This window comes from Eurytemora carolleeae, unplaced genomic scaffold (genome assembly GCF_000591075.1).
Source record: "Eurytemora carolleeae unplaced genomic scaffold, Eaff_2.0 scaffold1499, whole genome shotgun sequence".
Classification (NCBI taxonomy): domain Eukaryota; kingdom Metazoa; phylum Arthropoda; class Copepoda; order Calanoida; family Temoridae; genus Eurytemora; species Eurytemora carolleeae.
This window is the reverse complement of record NW_019397407.1, coordinates 57,625-74,737: the sequence shown is the minus strand read 5'-3', so window position 1 is coordinate 74,737 and position 17,113 is coordinate 57,625. Positions and strand designations below refer to the sequence as shown.

The window sequence follows — 17,113 nt, the reverse complement described above, 5'->3', positions numbered from 1 at the left end:
AGCAAAAGTCCTAGTTGCGCCTCTGCCCCTGCTACCCACTGAATATACTTATTATTATGCCCCTGCTGCCCCCCGGAATATACTGATTATTATGCTCCTGCTACCCCCTGAATACACTGATTATTATGCTCCTGCTACCCCCTGAATATACTTTTTATTATGCCCCTGCTGCCCACTAAATACACTTTTTATTATGCCCCTGCAACCCCCCGAATAAACTTATTATTTTGCTCCTGCTTCCCCCTGAATAGACTTATTATTATGCCCCTGCTGCCTCCTGAATATACTTATTATTATACTCCTGCTGCCCCCCTGAATATACTGATTATTATGCTCCTGCAACCCCCTGAATATACTTATTATTATGCCCCTGCTGCCCCCTAAATAGACTTATTATTATGCCCCTGCTGCCCCCTGAATATACTTATTAATATGCTCCTGCTGCCCCCTAAATATACTTATTATTATGCCCCTGGTGTCCCTGAATATACTTATTATTATGCCCCTGCTGCCCCCTGAATATACTTATTATTATGCCTCTGCTGCCCCCTGAATATACTTATTATTATGCCCCTGCTGCCCCCTGAATATACTTATTATTATGCCCCTGCTACCCCCTAAATATATTTATTATTATGCCCCGCTGTCCACTGAATATTATATAGATAAAACAAGAGTTATAATTGCCATAGATCTGGAACTTAAAATGAAAGTTCGAACAGTAAGAAATGCTAGACTGCAGGTGCAACAACGATTATAGTGGTCCTATCTGTTATTGTTACCATTTTAAAGTGGCATGAAATAAAGGAAATCTGAAGTCTGAACCTGATGTGAGTAAATATACAGCGTATAAGAAAAAGGGTATTTACAAGTAAAAAAAGAACAAATAAAATGATATTAATGAATCATGGAAAGACAGAGCTCTCTGGCAGACTCTCGCTACTTATCATCTGCCCCACTTTCTGTCCGACCAATACCAATATACAAAAGAGCTAATACGTTGTCCTATTTATAGGCTGGAGTATGAGGATTGAAAGGGTTACATTCGGAGCTATCCAATCTGAGATTAGCTCCGGGTTTGCATGAGAACTGAAGGGGTTACATCAATGGAACTATTCCTCTTACTATTGAGCTCAGAACGGTTACAGTTATATCTGTAATGTCAGAGGTTCAAATAAGAAATATATTTTAAAGAAACCTGGGAGCTCCGTATCCTGGCCTTCCCCAAAACGAATCCCAGGATTCGTAATGTCGTCTTTGCTGCTCGTCATCCAGCTCGCGCGTGCGCAGACTACTATCCATCTTCTCACTCACCTTCACACAAAATCAATTAAAAATCAACCTTCTTTAACTAACATTTAGTTTTAAAAAATTTCCTAAGAATAGTGTAAATCTTAAGTCTAAGTTTCTGATAGCTTCCCTTTTCCTACAGTTGTTGGAGTTTATATCAATACAATGAAAACTACTTTCTATTTAAGTTTAGAATTCTAGTAGGCTGTTTTTAAATTACAAGTTTACAAGTAAACAAATGGAAGAGCTGTCAACTGAAAGCTTCTCTTTGTTTCTTCTGTTAAAAAGCTTCGTATACACACCTGAATCACAGATATATGAATACATAGCAAGAGTATAATAATAATAATAATAATTATAATAACGTTTATTGCTAAATATTTTTAAATTTACAAAATTGTCAGAAAAAAAACATGTATATGTGAATGTCCAATATTGTTATAAATAATATTTTCTTCTATTTATTATGTTGCTATATTCTCTATTCATATCTAGGATCAAATGCCGCGGAAAACGAGTTTAATATATCAATTGTTCTCCTGTATATATCAGGGCTACTAATTTAAGTTGAATTAAAAGTAAAAAGCGTATTTAAAGATATTTGGATATATTTTCATAAATCGTATTCAACCCTTTGAAACTGCGAACATCTCAGCACCTTTCTTTTTGTGCAGACCAATGATGAAGCATTACATCTGTCATAATTTTTTTACAAGACGACATTACATGGGCTCTTGCAATGTATTCTTATATGTGAGATGGGCTGTATCAAAATTGAATTTGAAAGTCTTCTTTGTCGTATTCTTATATACGACAACGGCTGAAGCTTACCTGGCCGGTCAAAGTGTCCCAGTATCTTTTCCGTTCTTCAGGGGCAGGGGGCTTCGAGTACTCAGTACTAATAATACAGGGGGAGTCAGTAAACAATATTACAGGGGGAGTCAGTAAACAATATTACAGGAGGAGTCAGTAAACAATATTACAGGGGGAGTCAGTAAACAATATTACAGGGGGAGTCAGTAAACAATAGAAAAAAATAATTCTGTTTTTTTGTAAAAGATAGATACCCTCTTCGATCAGCTAGCTTTGTAACATCAGTAGAATGGAGAGCGTGAGACATCATATACCCTGTACTTGGGTCTGTACATAAACATCTTAATATCTTTAATTTACTTTATAATGTCTGTAACATTAAAATATTAATATATGTATTTAGACATGTACTTGGGTCTTACATAAACATCTTAATATCTATATTTAGACATGTACTTGGGTCTGTACATAAACATCTTAATATCTATATTTAGACATGTACTTGGGTCTGTACATAAACATCTTAATATCTATATTTAGACATGTACTTGGGTCAGTGCATATCCCCTCCTGCATGATAGTAAATCTTAATTGAAAACCGAGTTCTGCTTTGAAACTATTTCCTTCTTAACTCAATCCATTCAATCTAGAGTGTTTAGGTCAAACTAAATTAAATTAAAATATATCAAAATTAGAGGGGAATCGGTCAACGTATTCCTAAGTTATGATTGAGAATAGAAACACACACAAACAGAGATTACTTTTTTAATAGATTTACTAAGGCCATGCACAGACTTTATCTTTATATTAAAGTAACTTGATCAATTTGAAAAAGTTCTAAAACTTGTACTGGAATGTCTGGAATGTCTGGAATGTCTGGAATGCCTGGAATGTCTGGAATGCCTGGAATGTCTGGAATATGTTTGTTGGTCTGATATAAAGGGATCAAGTTTCATCAAATATGCTAAGATTTGTTTGAAATACAAGCATACAAGGTTTTCCCGAGTTTTGATTGTTTAGTTTTTGAGGTTGTGCACACTGTACACCCTGTTCAACTGTTTTTTCTAACTTCTAAGATTGTAAAAATAATTTATCAAGATTTTTCCTTTTCGTGGTTTCCCAGTCGCCTTGTCTTTCATCAAGGGAACCAGCTCCAATCCAACCTTAAACAAATTGAAAATTGAGATTTTGAAAATTATTATTTTTGAATTATTTAATATTCCATATTTTGTTCTTCCAAATCAAACGCACGAGCAGCACTTTCTATAAAACTAAAATATATCTAAATTATTTTTGAAAATGTAAAATATTTTATGTATTTTATTAAAACATCATATTATTTTTTTTATAAAAATTAATTAGGGTTATTAAATTTTGAATATCGTCACCAATTCAAGGTTTTAAAATATCTAAAATCAAGTACAGTGGTAAGCGATTATATCAATACAATAAAGACGACTTTTTTATTTACGTTTTGATTGTTAACAATCTTTTTTTAATCTACAAGGTTACAAGTAATCAAAGAGATTCTTTTTCAACTGACACCTTCCCTTGATTTCTATAACTATGTGTATAACAGTTTGATATAAATCTAAATTGAAGTCGAAAGTCGTCTTCATTATATTGATATAATCGCCTAACACTTTATCTAAATTAGCTGAAACTATTTTTGAAATCGTGTCGGAAAATTGTAGTTTAAAACTTTAAAAATGTGCGATTTTTGGATTTCTAATTCAAAGACAAAAATTATTTGAAGAAAACCAAGACAAAATGGGAACCATGCTAAATCCTGAAACTTTAGACGGTCCCGGTATACCACGTTGAAATTGTTTAGGCATGTAATATTGGTATAAACTGCAAAATTGAATAATTTTATTTTGAAGAATATTGCTGGCTGCAAGGTTCTCTTACAAGACAATATTTTCAATATTTTCCCAAGAATACAAATATTAACAAATATAAATATTTTACCAATTATACAAACTACAAAATATTTTAGAAAATATCTCACATTGCTATTCATATCTTGATGCTGAATATCTTTTCTTATTTTAGAATCCTCCATTTCCCTAAATATCATTTTTAATAATTAATATTTTCATTAATATTTAAGAAAATATTATTATTTTTTCCATATTTTCAACAAAGAGTCCTCAAATCAAAATTTGAGGCTAAAATCGCGGAATAGGGGTTTTTGATTTAAAATTCAGTGATGGTGATGGACCAAACCTCTGTAGAGTAAAAAAGTGGATGTTAGTTCCACATTTATTGAAAATATATTTCGGTCTGGGTTGACCCTCGTCAGCTCTAACGATATAATAACCATCAAAATCGATTAATTGGGCATCCCTAAGTTCTGGTTTGCTGCAAATTCGTACAATTCTGTATGCAAGTGAATAAGGTATGTTGTTAGAAATATGTGCTGGGTGGCAAGATGATGGAAGTAGGTACATACATCTATCTGTGGGTTTTCTGTAGAGATCTGTTGTGATTTTTATCTTCAATGTACAGTTTTGTGTCAAGAAATGGAATACTTTTTGTTCTGTGGCACCAACAGTCATGTTCATCCTTTAAACCACAATAAAATGGAGAACTATGTTCTAGAGTAAACTTGATTGTAGGATGAATTTTATTGATATCATCCAGGAATTGATATAATTTCTCAATAGATTCCAAAACAATCATCCAGAAATCTTTTCCAGGTCTTCAGGGGGCACTCATCAGTTATTTTGTATGTATTTGCAAGTTTCACAATTTGATCATCAAGCTTAGCCATAAAAATGTTTGCATAGGAAGGGACTGGATGTATTCCCATTGCTGTTCCTATCAATTGTTTGTGCAGTTTACCACCAAATTCAAATATGTTATTTTTCAAACAAATGTTTAGCAGCTCAATCAAAAATGACGTAGGTACAGAATTATCAGTTCTGTTTTCAAGAGCTTCTAACATCCTTAAACAAACAGATAAACCAACAAATTACTATTTCATATATTTGAAAGCTTATTGGTTTTGATACAGATATTTAGTTTTTTAATTAAACAATTATATGAAGCTCTTTAAAACTGTTCCCGCGTGTAGTTCATGGATATTTGTTCAATTTTACAATTACTGAGATCTAGGTAAAATAGTTTAGAAAACCGATTAAAAAATTGTCAAAACGACTTGACAATTTTATAAATTCTTTCGATAACTCCAAAGTTCTAAGTTAAACTGTATTTACTAGCAGTAGATCTCTGACTAACCGTTTTATATCCTCTGCTTCATGGTTTTTAATCCCGTACTGTCTTTTCCTGGGATCAGCTGATCCGGACCAACCCTGGAATAATAAATAAATATTATTATAACGTACGTGAATAATTGTTTTCATTAACCAATTAGAGGTGATCAGAATTATACTCAGTCAATAAGGAGAACAGAGTGTTAGCTAATTCTCACAGATTGTTATGAAAAGACATGGCTTTTATACGATAGAAATCTGAGAAAGCTGTAACCTGCTGGACTGCTTAGTCAGACCAAACATCAACAAGACGGTAATAAATAAATAGAGGAAGAACCATTAAACAGAGTCATGAAGCATTCTGGCAGTACATTTTACATCAATCCGAGTAGATTAGACCAGAGATAAGAGAGTTATAGAGATCGATTAACACCTATAATATCCGATATTTTCCACAGCATGTACTGTTGTGTAAAAGTACTGTACACGACTAATCAGGAGACATCTGTATTCAGGGATATTTAAGGATCCTTTGAATAGGAAAAAACATTACATGGAACCGTAGAATGGCGTGCCGGGACACTATAGGCCTGCTCAGTGCTCAGCCTATCCAGGTAGAGTTTATGAGCAATTGAGCAGTCTGCGTAGTCTGTGAATTAGACCTTTGTATATGTGGGCGCTTTGGAGACAGTACACTGCAGTACAAAAGATGCGTATACATGCCTCTGAAATAACTTTCCTTGTATTATAACCTTGTGTGTCTATGGTTTTTCCATCCTAAGAGAAAATATATGGCAAAAACGAACCAAAAACTATCGTTTTAAAGCCCAAGAACTATCTTTTTGCCATATATTTTCTTCTAGAGTAACAAATTTGCATGTTTAATAAATGCGAACTTCTACAGAATAAAGTTTTAAAATGTTGGAACCTTCTTATATTATCGCAAAACCTTTTAAAAGTATAAAAACATTAAAAGTGTCTGTAAAACGAATCTGGCTATTGCCCATTCCTAATCACAGATCAAGTCATCAGATGTTCACCAATATTTCTCATATTGTAATAAGTTGTAATCTCTGTTTGTCCGTTTGTTTGTCCGATCAAAAGTCATGAACTCCTGGACCGATTTGCCTCAAATTTTGATTTGGGAACTCAGGAGACCTATGGGAATGTTATTAGCTTGGTTTTTTAATTTTAAGTTGAGTGGGTCGACTTTAATAACGACAATTTAGTTTCCCGGTAAAATCGTTCAAGTGCGGGTAAACGGCTGGAGTATCTATGAGTAACCTGGGAAGCACTTGGTTCCCAAGCTAGTTGTTTATAAAACAAATAACAAATTTTATGAAGTATCAACTATGAATAAACGAGTGCGTCGAATAAAATTCGATGATTAAAGGTTGTAATATCTGAATGATTTGTTTGGAAATAAATTGAATTATTTACGATCTGAGTCGAAAATTGTAACTTTGTGAATTTGTATGGACGCTACGTTCTTTGGTATGTCGAGTCGTGTTTAACCATTTTCTCCTTCTAGACGCAACAGATAGAAGTCAGATTAGTAGCGATCACCATCTAATACTTTTCGACGAAAGCCTATACCATCCATTTTTTTATTTTTTGAGAACACTCCCCTTAACTACTGACAAATTACTCCACATTTCCTTCTCACCATTTTATCGAAGAATCCTTGTCCTGTAAGAGCAGATTGTCTCCAGTAGGATCCTCCTGGACCTGGTTTACCCCACTGCTCACCCTCTACCTCCTCCTAGTAAAGGGAATGTTATAGAATATCAATGCGTTGAGCGGTTTTTGTTGGGAGAAGCAAGCTTTTTGAAAATGCATCGAGAAAATTGATTTCTTTTAAAGAGAGAAAAATACCAGTTGTCTACTTATTGCCATGTTCGCCTCCTTCTCCATATGCTCCAATTCCTTCCTCTGCCTTATCTGCTCCTCTAATAATAATAATAATAATTCGCATATCTGAATAAATCTTTTCTAATATTTTTATTATGGGCGGCAGATGGGCTTATTGAGGTTTATGGCGAGACCACCCTCTCTTCCTCGTAAAAAAAGATTTATTTTAATGAATGAAAAATAAATAGATAAATGAATATATAAATGTCTAGATAAATGAGTAGATAAATGATTAGATTAATTAAATGATAAATAAATTGATAAATGGATGAATAAATGAGTTAAATAAAAAGGTAAAAAAGTAGATAGGTGAATATATAAATGAATTGATAAATGAATAGATAAGTGAATAAATAAATGAATAGATAAATAAATAGATAAATGAATATATAAATGAATTGATAAATGAGTAGATAAATGATTAGATAAATTAACTGATAAATGAATTTACAAATGAATTGATAAATGAATAGATAAATGAGTAGATAAATAATTAGATAAATTAACTGATAAATTAATTGATAAATGAACTGATAAATGAATTTATAAATGAATTGATAAATGAATATACAAATGAATATCTGAATGAATAGATAAATGAGTAGATAAATGATTAGATAAATTAACTGATAAATGAATTGACAAATGAATTGATGAATGAAAAGATAAATGAATAGATAAATGAATTGATAAATGAATAGATAAATGAATAGATAAATAAATAGATAAATGAATATATAAATGAATAGATAAATGAATAGACAAGTGAATATATAAATGAATAAATAAATGAATCGATAAATGAAAAGATAAGTGAATAGATAAATGAATTGATATGAATTGATAGATGAATATACCAATGAATGAATGATGAATGAATAGATAAACGAACCTAATAGAGTTACAGATGCTTTTTTGAACACTCTCATTCGCCTGGAATCTGTAAAGATATTTTTTACATAAATTTCACATCTTTTTTGTCTATTAGTGCTTCAACGATTGAATCTAAATTGTAAGAATGTAATTTTCCGAAATCTTTTAACGTGTTATTAATTCCTTTGGTCGCAATTTTGGTGTTTAATAACTATTAACGTTGTACCTTTCTTTCATAATTTCATAACCCTCCCTAATACTTCAATATCTCCCCTTCTTTCCCTTTATTTAAGTTATATTCCCTGCCACCTCTCCCTCCCATCTGGTTTCTTGCCCTAAAATAGTTTGGTAAAGTATTGAATAAACATGTTGTTATGTAGTAAATTCCCAACTCCTATAAGTACTTTTAGAACAGTACCAATCCAGGTACAACTCAATATAGGAACTCAAGGTTCACACGAAATTCCATAGCCAATATCAATCCGGATACGGCTCAGTTTGTATTCTCAGGAGTCTGTCTTACAAGATACAACTCAATCAGGAACTCAAGGTTCACATGAATATCATATTCAATATCAATCCGGATAGGACTTAGTCTGTATTCTCAATGTAATATGTGATCCAGGACGCTTCTCGTTTGCTAACCAAGAAGAATTACTCTCATGCCATATTCAAAGCAGAGTATTTTCCAACTGACATTTATTTAGATTTATATTACCTAATTTCTGGATTTCCAGTCAAAGATGTTCTAATCCTTCCAGATTTAGTTCTAACAGGGGCACCATTTCCAGACCGACCAAACGACAGGGCATCCTCAGGAAAGTTATAAATATTATATCATGCTGAGTACAGACAGGGAATTCTCATAATATTTTCAAATACTGACTAACATGTGCAAACAATTACAGAGTTAATAAAAATAGGAAAGTTCTGAACCTAGTAGCTTGGCAACTGCTAGGATGTCCCTAGAAACTTGTAGTTCTAAAACTAGTAGCTCGGCAACTACTAGGATGACCCTAGGAACTAGTAGTTCTGAAACTAGTAGCTCGGCAACTGCTAGGATGTCCCTAGAAACTAGTAGTTCTGAAACTAGTAGCTTGGCAACTGATAGGATGTCCCTAGAAACTAGTAGTTCTGAAACTAGTAGCTCGGCAACTGCTAGGATGTCGCTAGAAACTAGTAGTTCTGAAACTAGTACCTTGGCAACTGCTAGGATGTCCCTAGAAACTAGTAGTTCAGAAACTAGTAGCTCGGCAACTGCTAGGATGTCCCTAGAAACTAGTAGCTCTGAAACTAGTAGCTTGGCAACTGCTAGAATGTCCCTAGAAACTAGTAGTTCAGAAACTAGTAGCTCGGAAACTTCTAGGATGTCCCTAGAAACTATTAGTTCTGAAGCTAGTAGCTTGGCAACTGCTAGGATGTCCCTTGAAACTAGTAGTTCTGAAACTAGTAGCTTGGCAACTGATAGGATGTCCCTAGAAATGTGTAACTGAAGGGATATAAAATGTGTAACTAAAGGGATATAAAATGTGCAACTAAAGGGATATAAAATGTGTAACTAAAGGGATATAAAATATGTAACCAAAGGGATATAAAATGTGATATTACCCCTGGAGAAATATCATCAATCCTCTCTGTCCTATTTCCTCCTCTGGAGGGCGGGGGAACATATTCAGATAATCCTTCATCGTCCCAGCTACCCCCTCCTCTACCTCCAACCACCTGCAATTAAAGGAACTGTAAGAGTAATTCTCTGTGACCCTTCTAGCTAAGAACGCAATTCCCGATTCGCGACGGTACCCTTTAAAATTCGCAAGTCACTTTTGTAGAGAAACCACAATTGAAAATGTTTTTAAAATTATATATATTGATATATGGGTCATACTTGATCTGTGAATTGGACAGAAAAATAAATTAAAATTCAATCCTTATTTTTGATTAACTAATACAGAATACAACACACCAACAACTAATTTGCAACGATATAAAAAAGAATTTAAAAACCAAACTGAAAAGTTTTCAAGAATTTTCTAGCTCTAAATTATCAAAAAACGAAATGAGGGGGAAAAGCAAGGAAAATAATTTTTTTATATAAAAAATTAAATTAATCAAAACCCAACTAATCCCCTAATTAGTTCTAATTGTTCCGAATATAAATGTTGTTTATGAACCTGCGCCTGCTGAACATGGTCTAGTTGATGTTCAGTAAACTTCTTCTTTCGAACATCATAGGTGGGAGCACCATGCCCCGGTCTTGAACAAATATAGGTTAAAACATTTATACAATGACTTCTCTTTTCCATTTCAATAAATTTTGTTTTTAATAAATTTGTCCCTAATAAAATGTGAAATTTGATTTTTGGAAAAATATTTGCACTATAGAGTTCAATGCACATCGTACACATCAATATTTTCATATATTTATTACCAGGTTTGATTAAATACATTCAAAATATGTTTTTCGTCATCATTTCGTTCCCAACTTCCCACAGTCATCCAACTTTAGCTGCCAAATAAGCGTTTTTTTGTTAGCTTTAGCTTATGCAGTGCATGTTTTTTGAGACCCACTGCATGTGTTTTACATGTAACATATCATTTAATCGGTACTCCAGCACAGTTTTATATAGGCAATGTAATGGTTTTTGTTTTTAGACTTTTAATAATGCAAACATTCAAACCTGAGTGTCAATACGTACTGCATTTTAGTTTTAGGAATCTTTGTATACCACATGATTATGTCAACCACTGTATTATTAAATGAATATAGCAAAACCTTCCGAAAATCTTGTTTTTATTAAGCTCCCTAATCTCGTTCATCTCCTTCATGATGAGGTCTTCCTCCTCTCTCTTCTTTATCTCCCACAGCGCTCTAAATAAAAATATTCTTTTCAAATCAGCTCTTCAAGCTTTTAAAGCTTATCCAGCTTTTTCAGCTTTTTGATATTTTCCTATTTTCGCTCCATTTGTTACTGATATATCTTTGAAATTTTGGTTATTTAGATTTTTCTGATTTAATTTCTTTCTTTTTCTACAGAAAATCTCAAATAATCACTCTAATTTTCTTTTCCGTTCTTTATCTTATGGATGGAGGGATAGAGGGGATTGGGGGAAGGGGGAGTTTGGAGGGGCTTGTTTACCTTCCCTCGTCCATGATAATCCTCTCCCTGGATCTCCTGTTCTCCTCCTGGTTGTTCCTCTCCTGCATATCCAGGTAGGAAAGGGAGTCACCGTCCAAACCATGATCAGTCTTCAGAACCCAGTCTATACATAAACCAAACAAGTTTATATCAGTCTTCAGTACCCAATCAATACATACACCGAACAAGTTTATATCAGTCTTCAGAACCCAATCTATACATACACCAAACAAATTTATATCAGTCTTCAGTACCCAGTTTATAGTACATACACCAAACAAGTTGATATCAGTCTTCAGAACCCAGTCTATACATACACCAAACAAGTTTATATCAGCCTTCAGAACCCAGTCTATACATACATCAAACAATTTTATGTCAGTTTTCAGTACTCAGTCTATACATACACCAAACAAGTTTATATCAGCCTTCATACCTCAGTTTATGCAAACACCAAACAAGTTTATGTCAGTCTTCAGAACCCAGTTTATACATACACCAAACAAGTTGACATCAGTCTTCAGAAGCCAGTTTACACATAAACCAAACAAGTTTAATCAGTCTTCAGAACCCAGTCTATACATACACCAAACAAGTTGATATCAGTCTTCAGAATCAAGTCTATACATACACCAAACAAGTTGATATCAGTCTTCAGTACTCAGTTATACATACACCAAACAAGTTTATATCAGTATTCAGAACCCAGTTTATACAAACACCAAACAAGTTATAAGAAAGTATCAAAGATTCTCAGAGAGAACCATACAGGTTTAGACACAGAAAAAAGTATCAGAATTATAAGATGTTTCAAAACTGAAATTTAAAAAGAAAACTTACTGGGCACATTTCCCAGATAGTAAGGACGCTCTGTTTGCGTTGCCATTATTCTTTTTTTTAGAAATATTATTGTTCTTATGTTTACATAAACCGCATGAAATATCTAATAATTTCCCCCGAAATTAGGACAAGGCCCTTCAATGGACTGTCTTCATTAGAATGGTAAACAATAAGAAGTCAGGAAACTTTCTTAATTTTGGTAGATTTTACACAAAAACTGTTTTGAAGATTTTCTTGTTCTGTTTCGAAGATTCCGCCCCCCCCCTTTCCTCCCCCAACCCACTCAAAGTCTCAAATCAATGTATAGTTTTAAGGCAGTGTAAAGCAGCAGAACTTTTCCCAAACTGAAGCCATAATACCTTCCCCATTGGCAGGCCGTTATATTGAGGGATACTGCAGAATACAAGAATACTTCTAATTGAAATAAATAATAATAATAATCTTGACATTGTCCTGCATAAGGTACATTATATACAAGCTATCATAAACTAATTTTTCCTTTAAAAGATTATAGTTTAGAGAGGGGGGAATTTTGCAACGAATGATCTCGATATCCAACGGACAAACTTTAAAAATTGCGGTTTAACATCTTAAATTTGTGTAAGTTGTCTGTTTCTGGCATTAATGGGTAAATAAAGTTGAAGGTTGAAATAAATCATCAGAGCGCTGAAATCAGAGGTTTAAGGTACAGGAAAAATTTTAACCTCTGATTTAACTGTCTTACATATTTTTTCTTGAGTTTAAATTACAAAAACAATGCTTAGAGTTTTTTTAATAATAATCATCATAAACATGGTAAAAATCATTAAAATATAACCGATTGAAAAAACTCAGAAATCTATTCTAGTTTTAATGCAGTATTGTTATAACAAAATTCCGTTTTAGTGCACATATCTGAAAAAGTGTTCTCCGCTTTATTATTGAACAATTTTAAACCCTTTCGCTCCACCTCCTTTCTATATCCCCAAATCCCGCCATTTTCCCTCCAAGAAATATAAGAAATTAAACCAGAATATCCCCCTATACACAGATTGTTTATGAATTTATTAAAGGGGTTGTTTCCCAATTTAATAATTTTACTGAAGTACCATAATTTTAATAATTGTACTGAATTACCATAATTTAAATAATTGTACTGAAGTACCATAATTTTAATAATTGTACTGAATTACCATAATTTAAATAAGTGTACTGAATTACCATAATTTAAATAATTGTACTGAAGTACCATAATTTAAATAATTGTACTGAAGTACCATAATTTAAATGATTGTACTGAAGTACCATAATTTTAATAATTGTACTGAAGTACCATAATTTAAATAATTGTACTGAAGTACAATAATTTTAATATTTGTACTGAAGTACCATAATTTAAATAATTGTACTGAAGTACCATAATTTTAATAATTGTACTGAAGTATCATAATTTTAATAATTGTACAATTATTAAAATTATGGTACTTTAGTACTAAAGTACCATAATTTTTTCTGTCAGTATGTATTCAATAAATGTCAAAACAGATGACCCGATCGGGACCAAATTTTCTGTGGGGCCTCAAATGACCCCAGGGAAGGTTATGGAACATCAAACTTGGGGGAAAAATTCCTGGAAAATTTATTGAAATTTTTATGTGAATCCACCAAATCAAAAAGAAAAATCTGCCAAAATTATAGAAAACTATTTAAAATAGTCGACTTTCAGAGCAACAGTGAAAAGCTAAAATTATTTGTAGGAAAGGGGTCTCCTAGTATATTATATTTCTCTATAACGGTCTAGGACTTGAGTAATATAGTTATTTGTGCACATTCTTCAAATATTGACAAAACTTTGAGGCAGGAAGAAGGCCAATAAAGGCACATCACGTGATATCAAAGTAGGGAGATAGATACATAGAAAGAGAGATAGATAAATTCGACTTGAAATTTAAATTAAAATGGTATCGCGGTGGTTCGAAAAAACCCAGTTGTTGATTTACAGAGTTGATGATTTATATTATTTAAAAAATGTTATTTCGTGTCGGACAATTCAGTTTTCTATTTTCCCAATAATATTGATGAATAGTAAACATAAAAAGAAACCACAGACACAAACAAAACAAAATTAGATAAATGCGTGATAAATCTTGTGAAGGTTAGGGCTCATGAAATAAATCTTGTAAAGGTTGGGCTCATCAAATAAATCTTGTAAAGGTTAGGGCTCATGAAATAAATCTTGTAAAGGTTAGGACTCATCAAACAAATCTTGTAAAGGTTAGGGCTCATGAAATAAATCTTGTAAAGGTTAGGGCTCATCAAATAAATCTTGTAAAGGTTAGGGCTCATCAAATAAATCTTGTAAAGGTTAGGGGCAGGGCTCATCAAATAAATTGGCCAAAATTATATAAAATTAAATACATTACTTGTAGCTTTAATAAAGAAATTCTTTTAAATTTTCCTTTTATGTAAAAAGAAAAGCTTAATTTTAAAAATTTCAATGTTAATTCTGGATTTTGGAAAAGATGATATTTAATTTATAAAAACAACTTACAAGTTGCAATAATTTAACTTAAAACGAGAAGAAAGGTAACAGCTGGGTTTTCAATTTCATTTCACTATCAATTCGACCCAATTTGACCCAATTCGACCTAATTCGACCCAATTTGACCCAATTCGACACAATTCGACCCAATTCGACCCAATTTGACCCAATTCGACCCAATTCGATCCAATTTGACCCAATTTGACCCAATTTGACCCAATTCGACCCAATTCGACCCAATTTGACCCCATTCGACACAATTCGACCAAATTCGACCCAATTTGACCCAATTCGACTCAATTCGATCCAATTTGACCCAATTTGACCAAATTTGACCCAATTCGACCCAATTTGATCCAATCCGACACAATTCGACCAAATTCGACCCAATTTGACACAATTCGACACAATTCGATCCAATTCGACCCAATTCAATCCAATTCGACCCAATTTCACCCAAGTTGACCCAATTCGACCCAATTCGACCCAATTTGACCTAAAATCTGAGACCCTCACATTCTTGATGGGGCACCCCACTCTAAAAACTGCATGATCCAAGCCTGTACAACATGTACTGTATGTGCATTCAGTCGTACTGTCCAGTCTGGACTATATCCAGTGTAGAATCGATCCATCAGAACGCTTTTTGAAAATAAATTAGCCTGATAAGATGACAATGGAGGGGGGGGGGCGTTTTTAACCTCTCTTTCTCTTTAGGCTTAAAAGCAGACCTTCACACTTTTTGCGTTTTTAAGGCATTCTGTTTAAAAGGTCTATCTTTTTATCCTAAAACTTTTTGCTTTTGCATAGTTTTCCTTTTCGTGTGGAATAAACTTTAGGCTAAAAAGCATTTTGCAAAAAGTCTTCCTCTGCATTTGGAATCGTAAAGTCAAAATATTTTGCAATTTTACTATTGTTCATCTGTCACAGGAGTAAAGGGGGTTAACATTTTTTTAGCGAAAATTTTCATTTTTCAAGTGATCTCTTCGCATTACATTTATATTACAATTTAAAAGTAAGGTCGATCTCAGATAAGAATGCTTTTTTAAAGATATTTCCAGTAATTTTTGAATTATTTAAATTAGCCCATTAGTGACGAGAAGGTCAATTTTGACCGGGTGAGGTTTTTTTAAAGTGCCTTTATTCTTAAACTAAATGTTGTCTTGTCTTTTCCTGCGCTTTCCTTAGGATTCCCTGTTTTCAAAACATATTTTATATTTGACGTAAGTTCGTAACTTCAAAATTGGGTTTTTTTTTTAATTTTCAATTTTAAAAAACCCCAAAAAACAAGATTTTGAATTCGGAAGAAAACCAAAAGAACGCCCTGTAATTTAGTTTTGAATCTATAAAATTGTCAATTTTTTTGCTATAAAAAATTTAAAGATATTTTTGGAAACTTCTTTAAAAGATCTAAATAGCTAAAACATGAAAAGTAAAGTTTTGAAGATAATTAGATAATTATGAATTACCAAAATATTTTAGATTTTGATGTTTTACAGGTCACCCTGTACAAAAAAAAAATTTAAAATTTATTTGAATATCGTTTTTTCATGAGTACAATCAAGTTTTGTTATAAAACAACTTCACAAATAGTTAATGGTCTAGCATTGAAGTAATTTTACTTTACCTTTTCCCGGGCGTTCAGTATTGTAGTTATATGTTAGAACCATTTTATTTCTAAAAATATCATCAGCAAAAATATCTTAAATGTTTTTGGGAGATATTTTTTGTGATGTTATAGTGATTTGTCCTATTTCAAGTTCGAGACGACTTTTTGACTAATTGTCTTCAGATTCATGTCTTCACACTGGAACTACTTCAAAGTACATTTTTTTGCGTTTGGTTAGCAACAAAATATATATCTTTCAACCTTTTGACAGAAATGTTATTATTATATGAAATTCTATGCACTTTTAAAGCTTGGGAAACCCTCTAATGCAATATTACAATATTTTAGAATAATTGACTAAAAACCCACAGTTTTTAATCATTTTTAGATTTTTAGACTATTCGCTCCAAATTTTAGATCCAATGGTACCATCAATTACTTAATAAAACGTATTAACAAATAGTTATTTCCCCAAAGGATTTCCAATAATTCAATCGGAACGTATTATTTACTACAACAAAATTAAATAATAATAATGATATTCCTAATAATAATAACTTTAATATTAATAGTAATAATATTATTAATAACAATATTAATAATAATAATAATGTGATCCGAATTTTCCAGGATATATATATATAGCTATGCTATGAGTATTGTACATGACTTGTGTTTGTCTTTCACTTTAAATCGAAAAATTTTACACAGATATTTTGAATGTCCAAAATAAAGAAAGAAAAGGTCAGCTAAAATTACGTTTGAAAGTTTTAAGAAAAATGTTTTATCAAGTGAATAGACTTCAAGAGACTGAATATTGCAGAGGAGGGGGGGAGGTGAAGGGGGAATGAAGATGTGGGGGAATTTAAGGGGAGGGGGGTCTAAAATAAACAAATTCAAC

At 32.5% G+C, this 17,113-nt stretch overlaps 1 protein-coding gene across 1 annotated transcript; it reads right to left on the bottom strand.

The window, feature by feature from the left end:
• Positions 1-531: 531 nt before the first annotated feature.
• LOC111714120 (uncharacterized) lies at positions 532-16,276 on the bottom strand. The gene is made up of 16 exons (XM_023489163.1): positions 16,231-16,276; positions 11,243-11,366; positions 10,879-10,974; positions 10,277-10,358; positions 9,714-9,827; positions 8,824-8,918; positions 8,090-8,172; positions 7,197-7,270; positions 6,988-7,083; positions 5,347-5,420; positions 4,115-4,172; positions 3,209-3,266; positions 2,358-2,430; positions 2,122-2,188; positions 1,199-1,314; positions 532-583 (listed from the first exon to the last, which is right to left on the bottom strand). Exons 1-16 carry the CDS (start codon positions 16,271-16,273, stop codon positions 532-534), a joined length of 1,305 nt encoding a protein of 434 aa, XP_023344931.1. The 5' UTR covers positions 16,274-16,276.
• Between the last annotated feature and the right edge of the window lie 837 nt (positions 16,277-17,113).